This window comes from Pristiophorus japonicus, chromosome 8 (assembly GCF_044704955.1).
Source record: "Pristiophorus japonicus isolate sPriJap1 chromosome 8, sPriJap1.hap1, whole genome shotgun sequence".
In the NCBI taxonomy this organism is placed as follows: domain Eukaryota; kingdom Metazoa; phylum Chordata; class Chondrichthyes; family Pristiophoridae; genus Pristiophorus; species Pristiophorus japonicus.
The window spans coordinates 178,858,259-178,875,496 of NC_091984.1; the positions used below are offsets into that span (position 1 = coordinate 178,858,259).

General features: G+C 43.4%; 1 protein-coding gene across 2 annotated transcripts in view; it reads left to right on the plus strand.

Moving 5' to 3' along the window:
- LOC139268842 (septin-2) overlaps positions 1-17,238 on the plus strand; it is a 195,573-nt gene that overhangs the window by 136,149 nt on the left and 42,186 nt on the right. For both annotated transcript variants that reach the window (XM_070887596.1, XM_070887597.1), the window contains one exon: positions 12,165-12,222. In XM_070887596.1, coding sequence (XP_070743697.1) covers positions 12,165-12,222 — 58 coding nt within the window. The remainder of the gene's footprint in view (positions 1-12,164; positions 12,223-17,238) is intronic.

Sequence of the window (17,238 nt, forward strand, 5' to 3'; positions counted from 1 at the left end):
TGAGACAATGCCCCTTAGTTCTAGACGCTCAAGCCAGGGGAAACAACATCTCAGCATCTACCCTGTCAATCCTCTTCAGAATCCTGAATGTTCCAATGAGATCACCCCTTATTCTTCTAAACTCCAGAGAGTTTAAGCCCATTCTACACAATCTCTCATCATAGGACAGCCCTCTCATCCCATGAATCAATCTAGTGAGCCTTCGTTGCACTACCTCCAAGGCAGGTAAATCCTTCCTTAGATTAGGAGGCTAAAACTGTGCACAGTACTCCAGGTGTGGTCTCATCCAGTCCCTGTAAAATTGAACAAGACTCCCTTACTCTTATATTCCAAAACCCTTTCAATAAAGGCCAACATGCCATTTGCCTTCCTTGTTGCTTGCTGTGCTTGCTACCTTTCTATGATTCTTGCACAAGGACACCCAAATCTCTGAACACCAACATTTAAAAGTTTCTCACCATTTAAAAAATATTCTGTTTTTCTATTCTTCCTACCAAAGTGAATAACCTCACATTTCCCTATACTATACTCCATCCGCCACTTTATTGCCGATTCACTTAGTCTATCTATATCCCTTTGCAGACTCTTTGTGTCCTCCTCACAGCTTACTGTCCCACCTAGCTTTGTATCATCAACAAACTTGGATACATTACACTTGGTCCCTTCATCTAGGTCATTAACATAAATTGTAAAATAGCTGAGACTCCAGCACTGATCCTTGTGGTATCGGCACATCATCATCATCATAGGCGGTCCCTCGAAACAAGGATAACTTGCTTCCACGCCAAAAAAGGATGAGTTCACAGGTGTTTCAGTGAAGGACCTGAACTACATCCTCAAGGGTGGAAGATGCTTGTGCTTGGATTTTTTTTAGCGTGTGGTGGCCGTTGCACACCAGCCACCACACGGGCTTGACCGAGCTAAGTCTTGGTCCACTGGCAAGGTTTACCCAAGACGACTGGAGACCAGCTCTGCTGCACGGACCTAGTGCGCACACATATCACAGAGTGGGCTAGCCTGTGCTGCCTCTGGGCCCTCGCTTCTTCTGGGCCCCGAACTCGCACCTCCCCGGGCCCCGATCACGTCCCTCTACAGTTTCTCGCCGCTCCTTCGCCCCGACCTCGCCGCTCTTGCAGTACCTGCCCACACTCCAATCACTGACTTGGACCTTGATGATGTCACTCTTTGCTGCCGTTGCCCTCCTGCACCAGCACATGCTGCTCCCTGCTCCCTGGAGTGGTATGCCTCCACGCTGCCCATGGCCGCTGCTCACTGCTAGCGGCACCCCATTTCCTTGTGGCACCTCACTAGTTACACCCTGGCAATCTGGAACAAGACATGTTTATCCCTACTCTTTATTAACCAATGCTATCCATGCTACTATATTTTCCCCCAACCCCATGAACTCTTAACTTGTGTAATAACCTTTTATGTGGCACCTTATCGAATGCCTTTTGGAAATCCAAATATACTACATCCACTGGTTTCCCTTTATCTAACCTGCAAGTTACATCCTCAAAAAAACTCAAATAAATTTGTCAAACACGATTTCCCTTTCATAAAACCATGTTGATTCTGCCGAATCATATTATGATTTTCTAAGTTCTCTGATACCACTTCATCAGCAGTGGATTCCAGCGTTTTCCTGACTACTGATATCAGGCCAGCTGGCCTGTAGCTCCCTGTTTTCTCTTGCCCTCCTTTCTTGAATGGCGGTGATACATTTGCTATCTTCCAATCCGCTGGGACCGTTCTAGAATCTAGGGAATGTTGGAAGATCAAAATCAATGCATCCACTATCTCTGCAGCCACCTCTTTTAGAACCCAAGGATGTAGGCCGTCAGGTCCAGGAGATTTGTCGACTTTTAGTCCTATTAGGTTCTCTAGTACTTTTTCTTTACTTATATTGATTATGTTAAGTTCCTCACATACTTTAGACTCTTGGTTCCCCACCTTTTGTAACTTCTATTGTGAAGACAGATACAAAATATTTGTTTTACGTTTTTGTCATTTCTTTATTCCCCAAAATAATTTCTCCTGCCTCAGCCTCTTAAGAGACCAACTTTTGCTACTCTCTTCCTTTTTACATACTAGTAGAAGCTTTTACAATCTGTTTTCATATTTCTTGCTCGTTTTCTCACATTCTATTTTTTCCCTTTTCATCAACTTTTTGGTCATCCTTTGCTGGTTTCTGAAACTCTCCCAATCCTCAGGCTTACTTCATCTTCACAACATTGTAAGTTTCACTTCTTTGGTTAGTTACAGATTGATCTTTCTTCCCATAGAGTTTTTGTTTCTCAATTGAATATATTTTTATTGAGAATTATAAAATATTTCTTTAAATGCTAACTACTGCTTATCTACCGCCATACCTTTTAATCCATTGTTCCAATCTACCTTAGCCAACTCTCCTCTCATACCCATGTAATTGGTTTTATTTAAGTTTAAGACTCTAGTTTTGGGTAAGTCACTCTCAAACTTAATGTGAAATTCTATCATATTATGATCACTCTGATCCAGAGGATCCTTATTATGAGATTGCTAATTAGCTCAGTCGCATTCCAAAATACAAGATCTAAAATAGCCTGTTCCCTGGTTGATTCCATGACTTATTGTTCTAGGAAATTGTCCCGAATGCATTCCATGAACTCATCCTCTGGACTACCTTTGCCAATTTGATTTTCCGTCTATATGAAGATTAAAGTGCCCCTTGATTATTGCATTACCTTTGTTACAAGCTCCTACTATTTCTTGATTACTATTCTGTTCAACTGTATAGCTACTGTTAGCGGGCCTATATACTATGCCCACTAGTGTTTTCTGCCCCTTGTTAATCCTTTTCTACACCATACTAATTCTACTTCCTGATCTTCCGAACTGAGATCCTTTCTATCTACTGTCCTTATGTCATCCTTTATTATCCGGGCTACTCCCCCTCCTTTTCCATTCTGCCTGTCTTTTCAAAAAGTCAAGTACCCTAGAACATTTAGTTCCCAACCTTGGTCACCTTGCAACCACGTCTCTGTAATGGCTATTAAATCAAACCCATTTATCTCTAATTGTGCCACCAGTTTGTCTGTCTTGTTGCAAATGCTTCGTGCATTCAGATAAAGAGGTTTTAATTAATTTTTTTTACCATTATTCCCTGTTTTGACCTTATTCTCTGCTGCCGTTAAACTCTCTGTCCCTTCCAGTCACACTCTGCTTATCTTTACTCAAATTGCTACACTGCTCTATTGCTTTGACTTTTCTCTTTCTAAATTTCCCCTCACCTGATCCTTTCCCCTGCCCCTTTTTTTTAAATCCCTATCTACAGCCCTTCTTATTCAATTTGCCAGAGCGCTGGTCCCAGCCCGGTTTAAGTGGAGCCCGTCCTGATGGAACAGCTCCCTCTTTCCCCAGTGCTGGTGACAGTGCCCCATGAATTGAAACCTCTTCTTCCCACACCACTCTTGAGCCATGCATTTAACTCTCTAATCTGCTTGACCCAATGCCAATTTGTGTGTAGTTCAGGTAGTAATCCAGAGATTATTACCCTTGAGGTTCTGCTTATGAATTTAGACCCTAGCTCCTCAAACTCCCTTAGCAGAACTTCATTCTTAGTTCTACCTATGTCGTTGGTTCCTACATTTACTACGACAACTGGATCCTTCCCCTTCCCACTCCAAGTTATTTTCCAGCCACGCTGAGATATCCTTAACCCTGGCACCAGGCAGAAAACACAGCCTTTGGGACTTCTTTCTCAGCTGCAAAGAGCAGTATCTATCCCTCTGACTGTACTGTCCCCTACCATTACCATATTCCTTCCTTCTCCCCCCACTTGGATGGCCCCCTGTACCACAGTGCTGTGGTCAGTTTGCCCATACCCCCCTGCAGTGCTTTTCCTCATCCATACAGGTAGCGAGTACCGCGTACCTGTTGTACAAGGTCAAGTGCTGAGGCTCCTCCATCACTACATCCTGGATCCCCATACGTGCCTGCCTCGCAGTTATACCCTCCTGTCCCTGACCACTGACAAACTCTAAAGTACTACTTAACCTTAAGGGTGTGATTGCCTCCTGGAACAAAGTGTCCAGGTAAGTCTCCACCTCCTTGATGCATCACAATGTCTGCAACTCATACTTCAGCTCAACGGGTTGCAGACTCTTAACTGCAGAAGTGGTTGCTCAAAATCTCGATGCTCTCCACAAACTCCCACATGCTGCAGTTACGACACACCACCTGCTCTGCATCTCGAACCTTTTATTTATTAATTCATTAGTTAACGTTTTTATTCAGTTGATATTTTAGTTTTATTGTTTGATTATTTTATCTAATTTAAGTTATTAATTTAATAACTACTGCAAGTTACAGTTCCTCAGCTCTTAATTTAGCCCCCTTCCCTAACCGCTGTTTTCATTCACGTCCACTCTCTGACCGTATCTTCTCGCTGCTGCTTTAATTCAGGTCCACTCTCTGGTAGCTCTTTATCCTCTTGCCACTGCATTTTTAAAACTTGCCTTCAATAACTATTTGTGGCAGAGAATTTCACATTCTAGTCACTGTGAAAATATTTTTTTTAATTTCTGCTTTCATTCTTTTTGTGCTCATTTTAAATTAATGTCCCCTTGTTACCATATCGCCGATCAGTGGAAACGTTCTATCACTAGTTACACTCTCATAACACTTCATAATGACCAGAGTATCTGCACACCTAAGTCTCTCAGCCCATCTACTTTATTTAAAATCTTACCATTTCAGATGTATTTCTCTTCCAAAATGTATTATTTCACATTTTTCAACTTTGAACTGCATCTGTCACCTATCTGCCCACCCTGCTGAACTATCTATGATCTCTTGTAGTCTTTCACAGTTTTTGTTAGAATTTGTCATATCCAATTTGGAATCGTCAGCATATTCTGATATTGTTCCGTCGATTTGTTAGTCCAAATTATTTATGCACAGAGTAAATCGGAGTGGTCCAAACACAGACTCCTGTGGAGCATCACTCATTGAACTTTTACAGTCTATGGGCCCAAGTTTCCCCAGGAGTTGCTCCTTTTTTTTTTTGGAGCAACTTGATTTTTCTGGACTATCTTTTTAGTTGCAATTCTGGCCATTTAATTGCGCCAGTGTGAGTTAGTTTTTTTTTTAGTTTTTATTTTACAACAGGGGGTGTTCCCAGCCACTTACCCCTGTTTTAGGCATTTGGCCAGCAATTAGTTGCTCCAAACTAACTTAGGCCAGCGTATATTGTTACTTCTGTCCACACAGAAAAACCTTACGGAGTTAAGGAATCGGCGCAAGTAACTACATTTAAAGTACCACCGAGCACCAAACAAAGCACAAAAAGTAATAAGCAATTAATTAACAAATAAAATAGAAGGAACCCTGCACCTAAAGATCCAAGACCAAAGTAATAAGCAATCAATAAATAAAAAATAAAAAAATAGAAGGAACCCTGCACCTAAAGCACCAAAATCAATAAGTAAATAACAAATAAAAAATAGAAGTCCTACCTTCGGGAACGCAGCAGGCCGCCGATGAGAGAGCCCATTCGGCCAGGGCCGAGGGACGGTGTGCTTCAGGCCCCTCCCACACAGCCTGCAGCGGGCACTCACAGATTCGGCCTGCCAGGAGCTACTGCACATGCGCGCAGACTCGGAACGCGCATGTGCAGAGCTCCCGGCACTGTTTTCAGCGCCGGGATTTGGCTCCACCCGCAATCCATTGGGCCACGCTGCGCCACGACCGAAGAGAGGCTGGGGAACGACCAGAATACTGACGTCTTTTTTCGGCGCGCTTGGAGGCGGACAAAAAGGGCGCACCTCGGGTGAGGGCGCCAGAAAAACATGTTAGGGAAACTCTAGCCCTAACTAACTTCCTTTAACCCCTGTCCTTTGCTTTCTGCTTCCAATAATCTCTCTTTCGATGTAGCTTGATGTACTCGCTTGTTTTCTTATCGGAATACACCCTTCTCCATTTCAATACTTTCCCATTGTTGATGTACAGTTCTATTTGACAAGTATTTTTCTTCCATTTAATCCAGAAAAGGTTCCTTTCTTATCTTGCTCTAAATTACTCTTTTTTTTTTCTTTTATACTTTTCTGATTTTTAAACTGAATCGAATTATATTGTGGTCACTGTATCTCAAATGTTCCCCTTGAGTCACCTGCATGCCCCACTTCATTGTCCAGACCAGGCCAATTAGTGCTACCATGTACCCACCAGACAGTAGTCTTGCAACAATATGCCAGCAGGAGCCTTCGCTATTTCCATGACCTCAGTACCTTGGAACGTCCTTTTGAGCAGAACCTGATTGTATTGTTGTCAGAGCCTCAGGTCAGACTCATAAATGTGACTAATAGAGTTAGCTGCTCAGTAATCTTGAATACGGTGCCTGCAGTAATTGTGTCGTGTAGATGATTGTGGGAAATTCACACAACACAGCTGTTATCTTGTTCCAGACCTTTGGGCAAAACTAAGAATAAGGTGACATTCCTTATTATAATGTGCTTTATTTGGAACATTTAGCAGTGTCTAATATCGTAATGCAGCTAATATTGTGTATTGAAACCTTAATGGGAATACTGACCCTGCAGGACCCCATGGAGAGAGAAAAATGAGAGTGAGAACATAATATCCACCCCAGAAGGGAATGTGTTGACGCATGTCTTGGCTTTGGCGAAATGTGTTTTGTAAGACACTCTTCAATAACCCTGCAGCTGTCAGCCTCTGCCCTAAGCTTTACTATTGTTCCACTCCGTGAGCAGAAATAACGAGCTGGAATCTAACTAGATATCCCTTGGTGCAAATTTGAATGTGCTTCATAATTTAATGTTTAAGGATTGCTTCAAATGGTCGAATCCAAGCTTTAAAATGGTATCACCTAAAAGATGTTTTAGATTGATTTCCAAGGTGCTCACAATCAGTTAGGCTTGATGAGCATGGAGATGTCGCTAATGAATGCACATTATCTCTTATTGCTAGCCCTTCAGTAAAAACTTACTCTTCTCACAACTGGAAAAGCTGCTAACTTTTCGATGTTTCACCGCTCATTCCATGTGTTTCTATATTCCATTCAATTGTACGGCTGAAATTAAAACAATGTTTTGATGTGTCAAAAAAGGACTTATTTTAATTTTAAGAGTTGCACAATTAACGGTAACCGTTATTAGCGCCAGCAAGATGCCCTGGATCTGTACCTCAATTGTTTGTGATGGAGATTTGCAGATGATACACCAGAGCTTCACTTGGGGTCTCCCAACCACTGAACCCCTCTGGTTTGCTATACTTTCATTGCTACACTGAGGTATCTCTTGTACAAGACATGTACTGAAAAGCAGAGGGCAGTATTTGTCCATTCTGGCATTCAGATGGTCACATGATTAATATCCATGTTCAGCATATCTGAAAACAATTCAACCAGCAGATCCTGTTAACCTTTGAGTGCTTTCAGATACTAATTCCTTATAAGTTGAACATCTGTTGAATGTAGCAGAACTGGAAAAATAACAGAACCACGAGATATCAGTTGTATATTTTTGAGAATATATCCCCTTTTTGTTAAAAAGAGTGTCTCCTTTTGGTGTTAATGCTACTTTATTCCTTCATGCTATTCATTGGCTGACACTTAACTGCTGGGAAGAGGGGTTGCAACTGTTCACTCTGAGTTTGTGTCTTGGGCAGGAGAAGGGAGGCTGGTAGCTTCATACATGTTCAGACTGGGGTGGAGCTCACGTCTGATGTATGGGTATGGATTGTGAGCTTATGCTTGGAATCCCTGGCCAAAGACTGGCCTAAGTGGAGGAAGTGCATCCGGGAGGGCGCTGAGCACCTTGAGTCTCGTCGCCGAGAGCATGCAGAAATCAAGCGCAGGCAGTGGAAAGAGCGTGCGGCAAACCAGTCCCACCCACCCCTTCCCTCAAAGACTATCTGTCCCACCTGTGACAGAGTCTGTGGCTCTCGTATTGGACTGTACAGCCACCTCAGAACTCATTAAGAGTGGAAGCAAATCTTCCTCGATTCCGAGGAACTGCCTATGATGATGCTTGGAATTGTCTGCTCCCTGGTAACTGTGGTGAGCACAGCATAAAGAAAAAGATGTAAGGCTCTATGGTTAGAGATTATAGCCATCATTATTGGAATAAATACAAACTACATTATATATGCGCAGCTAGAGATATTTTGTAGGAAGGAAGGGTTCCGATTCCTGAGGCATTCCGGTTAGTTTTAGGGCAAGAACAAGCTCCACCAATGCGACAGCCTACACCTGAACTGCGCCGTAATCAGTATCCTCACAACAAGGTTCACTGGAGTTGTGAGGGAGGGTTTAACTGAATATAACAGGGGGAGATGAAATGCAAGATAATGGAGTAAGCAGCTTGGGGGGTGGGGATTCAGTTGAGGTGCATAAGGAATAAGGAGAGCGATTGAACCATACAAGGTAATGAAAAAGAATAAATGAGGTTGGGGGAGGCAAAAAGAAAGAGAAAATATAGGAATCCAAACTAAAATGTATTGTGATAATGCACAGAGGATAAGAAACATAATTGGAGATCTGATCGAAATAGCAAATTATGATCTCGCAATGCCTGAACCATGGCTGCAGCTGGGCCAAGTTTGGCAATTAAATATTACTGGATATAAAACTTTCAGGAGATATAGGCAAGGAAAAATGTGAAGAAGGGTAGTCCTCTTAATTTGAGACCATATCTTAGGATTTGGATATAAAGATTTAAATAGAAAAGTAGACTGAAGAGTTTCCTTTAGGATTGAGCTGAGCAAAATAAAGGGATTGGTCACTTTACTGGGAATATATTCTAACTCGCCAAACAGTGGAAAAGAAATTGAAGCTGAAATTGGCAGACAAATTTAAAGAGGAGTGTAGTGGCGATAAATTGTAGGATAATTGTAGGATGTTTTAATTATATCCAAGACTAAACTGTGCTGGGAAAATGTTTGCTGTTTGCAGTGTATTTGGCAATATTTTCTGAAATAATGGGGGAAAAATTGCGGTCATTGGCTTCCTTTGGACGAACGCCTCCGACCCGAAAAAAATCTACGAAAATACCTGGTGGTCCCGGAGGAACATAGGATTCCAGTCGGAGGCCTTCATTTGCTGTGCAGCTTACGGGAACATGTCTTCCAGATACGGACGCATATGCTGGAATCACTTTGGCCTCGACCACCAATCACTATCTGGTATTGTCATTGATAATGGGAGCTCTGTTTTTACGAGCTCCCATTACTAGCAATGAGAATACACCCTAAAACAAGAAACACTGCACAATAAGTTTTTAAAAAATCTCACATATTTAAAATTAATTGAAATTGAATGTAATTAAATGTTTTGGAAATTTTATTATTTTTATAAAAATGTTTTGTGTGTTTTAATAGGGTTAAAAATAAACTTATCTTAATAGACAGGGTTTTTAATATAAAAATGAGTGATTAAATTTAATTTTTGTATGTTTTAGAACTCTTACGCTGCCGTAAGAGTTTGAAGGACATTAGCTGGGCAAAAGTTGACAAATAGCCCAATCTCTGCACCGTGGATGTCCTTCTTGCAGGGGATGCGTTTGATCTGTCATCCAGTGAGGCCGCAATTTTCGGTCCAATATATTGCTACTCTTAACAAGGAAGGATGCACCACTTAGCCTAGTTCTAGGTATTTAAGCAGAACAAATAGCTGACCAGAAAGAATGGGAGTATCTGGGCAAGTTAATAGAAAAGGGAACAAGGTAATTTGACTGGAAAAATATAAATTCTAGCAAGAAAGAAAGGGACCGTGCCCAGATTAAATGGAAAGGAGAAAATGACAAATATAACCATAGCACAGCAATGGAAATATTTAAACAGGAGAAAGAAATGGTACAAATCAAGCATGTTCTCGTAAGGGGAAAAAAGGATTAGGTTAAATTTGAAACTTAATTTTTTCTTTAGCACAATCAGAGCAGGTGATTAAAAATTTTATCCAGGACAAATGTCAGAAAAATACAAAAACGCAGGTGAAAGAGACTAAAAGGGATGATGAGAGAAAATTAATACAAAAAACATAAACGGTAACAAATAGGTTTCTATAGACACATTGATGGATGAGTCAAGGTAGGGATACAGCTGCTAAGAGATGAAAGAGACAAGCTTAAATCGGTAAGTTAGGGAATAGCATAAATACTAAGTAAGTACTTGCTTCAGTTTGGAGAGGGAGTGGCAATTGATACTGAAGAGCCACTCGAGGTTGGTGTAGAACTTATTGTTCAGAGAAATGGTACTAAAGAAGTTACTCAGACTTAATTGAGACAAATCACCAGCATTTGATGGTTTACATCTGGGAATACCGAGGAAATCCACAGAAGAATTAACTGTGACTCAGAATATAATTTTCCAAAATTCTATGACTATGAACGTTGGGCTAGCGAAGGGAGAGAAGTGTCTTCATAAAAGGAACCAGGATAAGCCAGGAAATCATAGGCCAGTTAATCTGACTTCAGTTGCTAAGCTACACAGGGTGAAATTATTAAATACTTGGAGAGCCATGGGCTAATCGGGGCCAGTTTGGATGGATTTCTAAATGGCAGGTTGTGCTTGATGAACTTTACAGAATTCTTTAAAGAAATAACAGACAGATAAAGAACGAATAGCGGATATGGATTTCTGACAAGAATAACATTGATCTGGTACCACATAAAAGACTTGTGGGAAAGATAATGGCAAATGGAATGAAGAGGAATATAGCCACATGAATAGAGGAGCGTTTGGGGGATATAAAGCAAAGGGTAGGGATAAAGGACAGTTTCTCAGACTGAAACTGTGTGGTTGATAAGGAGCCTGTGTTGGCACTGTACTTTAATGTATGAATGATTTGGACTTGGAATTGAGGGAATAATATTGAAATTTACCAATGATGCTGGTTGATTGGAAAATTATGACAAGGACTGCGAAAGACAGCAGGAAGACGAGAACAGGCTAGCAGAATAGGCAGATTTGTAGTAAATGGAGTTTAATATAGAGAAATATGAAATAGTACATCATGGAAGTAAGAATAAGGAATAGAAGGATATGCTGATGGGGTTAGATGAAATAGTGGGAGGAAGCTCGTGTGGAACAGAAGACCGGCAAACAGCTGGATTGAATTACCTGTTTCTCTGCAATAAACTCTATGTAATTCTGTTCCTTTTTAAATGTTATTCATCTGTAATACCATACCAACAACGGAAGTAAGATTAACTGGCGTATGATTTCCTGGCTTATCCCAGTCTCCTTTTATGAAGAAGAATTCCACACTTTTCGCCATTCTGTTCTCTGGTCTGTTCCTTGCCATAAAAGTTTGGAAAATTGTAATCCGAGCCCAGTTATTTCTTCCATGGATTTCCTGGGATCGGATGGGAAAGTGGAGTTGAAGTTGAAGATCAGCCATGACATTGAATGGCGAGCAGCCTCAAAGGGCCGCATGTCTTAAGGCTCCTATTTCTTATGTTCTTAGTCCTGAGAAAGAGGACACACCTGAAATATTAATTTACTTGTTCTCTGCACGGATGCTGAGTGGCCTGCTGAGTATTTCCTGTTTTTACAACATTAAATTACATTGTTATTTGACTACATGTGTATCACATTCCTCGGATTACGCTGCCCAGAGAACCCACAATTTTGCTGTCACATGCTCTGACGCTGTGCCCCTTGTCATTATTTACAGCTGCCTACTGAGACGAAAATATAATGATCACGCTTTTAAATGGGCTCAATGATCGGGTCATGTATTAAATATGCAGAGAATAATGAAATGCTTGGAGTGCCTACAATTCTTAATTCAGGAGTTCAAGCTGTCGACTCCAGAAGAAACAGTTGGCGATGATAAAAATCCCCAAACTACTATTGGACTGACTCCCGGATGTAGTGTATTGTTTAATAATACAATACTTTCATCCAATAAGGCGGCTAAGTTCAGCTTGAGATCAGGTTTTTGTGTCACTGAATCTTCCAGATTGTATTGCGGAGATGATGATTATGACTGCAAATAATTTCCAGTTCATTACTGGGAAGTTGTACGTAATTGACGTACTTGGTGCCCCATGGAGAAAGCTGTCATGGGGAGAGGTCAATGTCGAGGCTGGGCTGGGATAGGCAGGTGAGGTGATCTCACTTGAGTTGTCCTGGTTATTGACTCTCTCTCTTTGTGCCGCCAGGAATGTGGAAGATGAAACGGTTGACAAGGACAAGATGCTGCTGCAGAAGGAGGCTGAGGTGAGTGTATCAGTTTCTAAGGGGAGAATGTGCAGAGATCAATGAAAATGAAGGGAAGCCATTATCATTAACTCTTTCAGTACTTAACAAATTATGGGGCTCAATTTTCTCCGGTGATTTACGGTGTTTTTTTTTTTAGAGCAGGCTGCTTTTTTTGGCCTAAGTTTTTTTTTTAAAGTTTCCCCGATCTATTTGCACCAGCGTTAGTTATGATTTTTTTAGGTAAGTTTTTTTTTCAGCCAAAGGGGGCATAACCTGCCACCCGTGCCAATTCTGGCCAGTTAGGCAAGTTTGGCTAGCTGAGAGTTACTCCAGTTCTTCTTAGGCCAGCGTATGTGGCCTCTGCAGAAAAACCTTCTGGAGAGTTAAGGAAATTAGCGCAGGTAAGGAAATCGGCGCAAGTAAGTGCAGCAGATGCCCGGACAGCAGCAGGAGAGGTAAGGGAGAGAAGTGGGAGGGGCGGGGAAGCCTTTCGGTATAGTTAGACGTGGGAGTGGGAGGGAGAAGGCCATTCGGCCTGGGATAGGGACGGGGGAGCAGACCGGGAGGCCACTTGGGGCCAGGGTCGGGCAGGGGAGCGGACTGGCAAGTCCTTCGGCCAGGGCTAGGAGCGGGACTGGGACCGGTAAGCCACTCTAGGCTTGGGGTGGGCTGGGAGGGATGCAGACCGGCAAGCGATTGGCACCGGCATCGGGAGTGGAGCGGAGGTGGGGTGGGGGGAGGAGGGGGCGGGACTTCAATAATTGGAGATAAGTTGCTGCAATGTGTTTTAATGTGTTGGGAGCTGGCTGTATGTTTCACTTTGCAGCCTCAGCCCGCATTGTGTCCCTGGTTACCGTGGCAACCTGATCTTGTTGGCGCGGATCAAGGCTCCACCCACAAAACTGAAGGAAAGGTTAGGCGGCGCCAAAATGAAGAAATCCATCAGGGAAACTTAGAACATTTTTTTGGGACGTACTTGGACCCCCAAAAAATGGGCATAACTCTTCAAGTATGCCAAAAAAAACCTTTGGGGAAAATTGAGCCCTTGGATTCCTTTTACACAGCATCTGCAAACAAAAGATGAAAAAAAGTTGTGTGCCTTTTCTGTTTTTGAATAATCTCCAATAGGACAGCAAAGCAGCAAGCATTTCTGAATTCAGTGGGTTTCTTTATTTACAGCTGTCTCGCTGATTCTTGTTGCCAGCACCCGTCTTTCAGAACTTCTTTTTGCCTTCAACCAGGAGACGTACTTTCCTGAACAGTCCTAATCAAACACTGGTAGTTGATAAGAGTAGCGAGGAGGGGCAGTTCTTTGGTGAAGAGCATGGGAAAGGAGTTTGGGAAAGGAGTTTGGGACAGGGCAATACAACAGCTGAAATACTTGCCCTCCACTTTATCAGCTGTATCATATACTGAACGCTGCTATTTGATGGATTCTTTACATTTGTGTTTTAGAAAAGCTGAATATTTGGGAGGATGTTGTCCTATCTCCATTGGCAGTGTACCTTAACAATGAATGTAGCTGGCAGACCTAGTAAAAGTAAATTATCCCAATGTTGGTTAAAAGCAGCACCATTCTCTGCTGCCTCTTCAGATAGACATTGTTTGGTTCTGCTGAAACCCGAACAGTATCTCGGTCCCTGACTTTGTAATGTCTGGTTTAGAGAGGTCTATCTGGCTCCTTTCAGACAACAGGTAAGTTACTCTGTACAACTTTACACCATTGAACCACTATTACACATAAATCCTGCTCTAGGACTGGATAGTTACAGACAAATAAAATGTGAGAGCGTTCAGTGATGCACTATGATGGGACTTGACTGTTGCTTTTGGATATTTCTTGCTTGCAACATAAAATATTCATTCGTATCCACTGGCTGCAACAGCACAAACTGATGTGTCCAATTTCGAAAGTACAATTTTCCCAGATAACAAGAAAGACAAAACTTTAAATGTTAATGCAGACACAGGACTTTAAAGCTTTGTTATAATTCCTGTTCAGCATGGTAAGAATTATTCACTACGTAACTGCATAGAATTCCTGTTAATCCAACAGGTAATAATTGCTTACTGTGTAACTGTGAGGAATTATTAATTGTTTAACAGCGGTGGAGTGAGAGGGAGGGAGGGAGAAAGAAAGAAAAATGGTAATTTCCAATTCAGTCGTATAATTATTAAATTCTAACCAGTGATGTTCTACGTTGAAAACCCAATCCTGAAAGTGTCTCAATTCTGAATCTGCACCATGCATTGTATTGTCCTCGTATGCAGACTGCTCCAGAGCATAATATCATGAGGTGACCATTATATTTTAAACATTGAAGCTGAGAGGCATAATTTAATTAATACCATGGAACAAGTGGTCAAATGAACAGTTCCTTTTCCTGAACTTCTTATCACTAAGTTATAGGCATTAATACTGGAGAGAGAGAGAGAGAGAGAGAGTGATGCAGTGCTGGAGAGAGAGAGCGTGATGCAGTGCTAGAGAGAGAGAGAGAGAGAGAGAGTGATGCAGTGCTAGAGAGAGAGAGAGAGAGAGTGATGCAGTGCTGGAGAGAGAGAGAGAGAGTGATGCAGTGCTGGAGAGAGAGAGAGAGAGAGAGTGATGCAGTGCTGGAGAGAGAGAGTGATGCAGTGCTGGAGAGAGAGAGTGATGCAGTGCTGGAGAGAGAGAGAGTGATTGATGCAGTGCTGGAGAGAGAGAGTGATGCAGTGCTGGAGAGAGAGAGTGATGCAGTGCTGGAGAGAGAGAGTGATGCAGTGCTGGAGAGAGAGAGAGAGAGTGATGCAGTGCTGGAGAGAGAGAGAGAGAGAGTGATGCAGTGCTGGAGAGAGAGAGAGAGCGAGAGTGATGCAGTGCTGGAGAGAGAGAGTGATGCAGTGCTGGAGAGAGAGAGTGATGCAGTGCTGGAGAGAGAGAGTGATGCAGTGCTGGAGAGAGAGAGAGTGATGCAGTGCTGGAGAGAGAGAGTGATGCAGTGCTGGAGAGAGAGAGTGATGCAGTGCTGGAGAGAGAGAGTGATGCAGTGCTGGAGAGAGAGAGTGATGCAGTGCTGGAGAGAGTGATGCAGTGCTGGAGAGAGAGAGTGATGCAGTGCTGGAGAGAGAGAGTGATGCAGTGCTGGAGAGAGTGTGATGCAGTGCTGGAGAGAGAGTGATGCAGTGCTGGAGAGAGAGAGAGAGAGTGATGCAGTGCTGGAGAGAGAGAGAGAGATGTAGTGCTGGAGAGAGAGAGAGAGATGTAGTGCTGGAGAGAGAGAGAGAGATGCAGTGCTGGAGAGAGAGAGAGAGATGCAGTGCTGGAGAGGGAGAGAGAGTGATTGATGCAGTGCTGGAGAGAGAGTGTGATGCAGTGCTGGAGAGAGAGAGTGATGCAGTGCTGGAGAGAGAGAGAGAGAGAATGATTGATGCAGTGCTGGAGAGAGAGAGAGTGATGCAGTGCTGGAGAGAGAGAGAGAGAGTGATGCAGTGCTGGAGAGAGAGAGTGATGCAGTGCTGGAGAGAGAGAGTGATGCAGTGCTGGAGAGAGAGAGTGATGCAGTGCTGGAGAGAGAGAGTGATGCAGTGCTGGAGAGAGAGAGTGATGCAGTGCTGGAGAGAGAGAGTGATGCAGTGCTGGAGAGAGAGAGTGATGCAGTGCTGGAGAGAGAGAGTGATGCAGTGCTGGAGAGAGAGAAAGTGAGAGATGCAGTGCTGGTGCGAGAGAGAGAGAGAGATGCAGTGCTGGAGAGAGAGAGAGAGAGAGAGATGCAGTGCTGGAGAGAGAGATGCAGTGCTAGAGAGAGAGAGTGATGCAGTGCTGGGGAGAGAGAGAGAGAGAGATGCAGTGCTGGAGAGAGAGAGAGAGTGTGAGAGTGATGCAGTGCTGGGGAGATAGAGATAGAGAGAGTGAGTGAAGCAGTGCTGGAGAGAGAGAGATGCAGTGCTAGAGAGAGAGAGAGAGAGAGAGATGCAGTGCTAGAGAGAGAGAGAGAGAGATGCAGTGCTAGAGAGAGAGAGAGATGCAGTGCTAGAGAGAGAGAGAGATGCAGTGCTAGAGAGAGAGAGAGATGCAGTGCTAGAGAGAGAGAGAGAGAGATGCAGTGCTAGAGAGAGAGAGAGATGCAGTGCTAGAGAGAGAGAGAGATGCAGTGCTAGAGAGAGAGAGAGAGATGCAGTGCTGGAGAGAGAGAGAGAGATGCAGTGCTGGAGAGAGAGAGAGAGATGCAGTGCTGGAGAGAGAGAGAGAGATGCAGTGCTGGAGAGAGAGAGAGTGAGAGAGTTGCAGTGCTGGAGAGAGAGATGCAGTGCTGGAGAGAGAGAGAGAGATGCAGTGCTGGAGAGAGAGAGATGCAGTGCTGGAGAGAGAGAGAGAGAGTGATGCAGTGCTGGAGAGAGAGAGAGAGAGTGATGCAGTGCTGGAGAGAGAAAGAGTGATGCAGTGCTGGAGAGAGAGAGAGAGAGTGATGCAGTGCTGGAGAGAGAGAGAGAGTGTGAGAGTGATGCAGTGCTGGGGAGATAGAGATAGAGAGAGTGAGTGAAGCAGTGCTGGAGAGAGAGAGATAGAGAGAGTGAGTGAAGCAGTGCTGGAGAGAGAGAGAGATGCAGTGCTAGAGAGAGAGAGATGTAGTGCTAGAGAGAGAGAGAGAGAGATGCAGTGCTAGAGAGAGAGAGAGATGCAGTGCTAGAGAGAGAGAGAGATGCAGTGCTAGAGAGAGAGAGAGATGCAGTGCTAGAGAGAGAGAGAGATGCAGTGCTGGAGAGAGAGATGCAGTGCTGGAGAGAGAGAGAGAGAGAGATGCAGTGCTGGAGAGAGAGAGAGAGAGAGATGCAGTGCTGGAGAGAGAGAGAGAGAGATGCAGTGCTGGAGAGAGAGATGCAGTGCTGGAGAGTGAGATGCAGTGCTGGAGAGAGAGAGAGAGATGCAGTGCTGGAGAGAGAGAGAGAGATGCAGTGCTGGAGAGAGAGAGATGCAGTGCTCGAGAGAGAGAGAGTGATGCAGTGCTGGAGAGAGAGAGAGAGAGATGCAGTGCTGGAGAGAGAGAGAGAGTGATG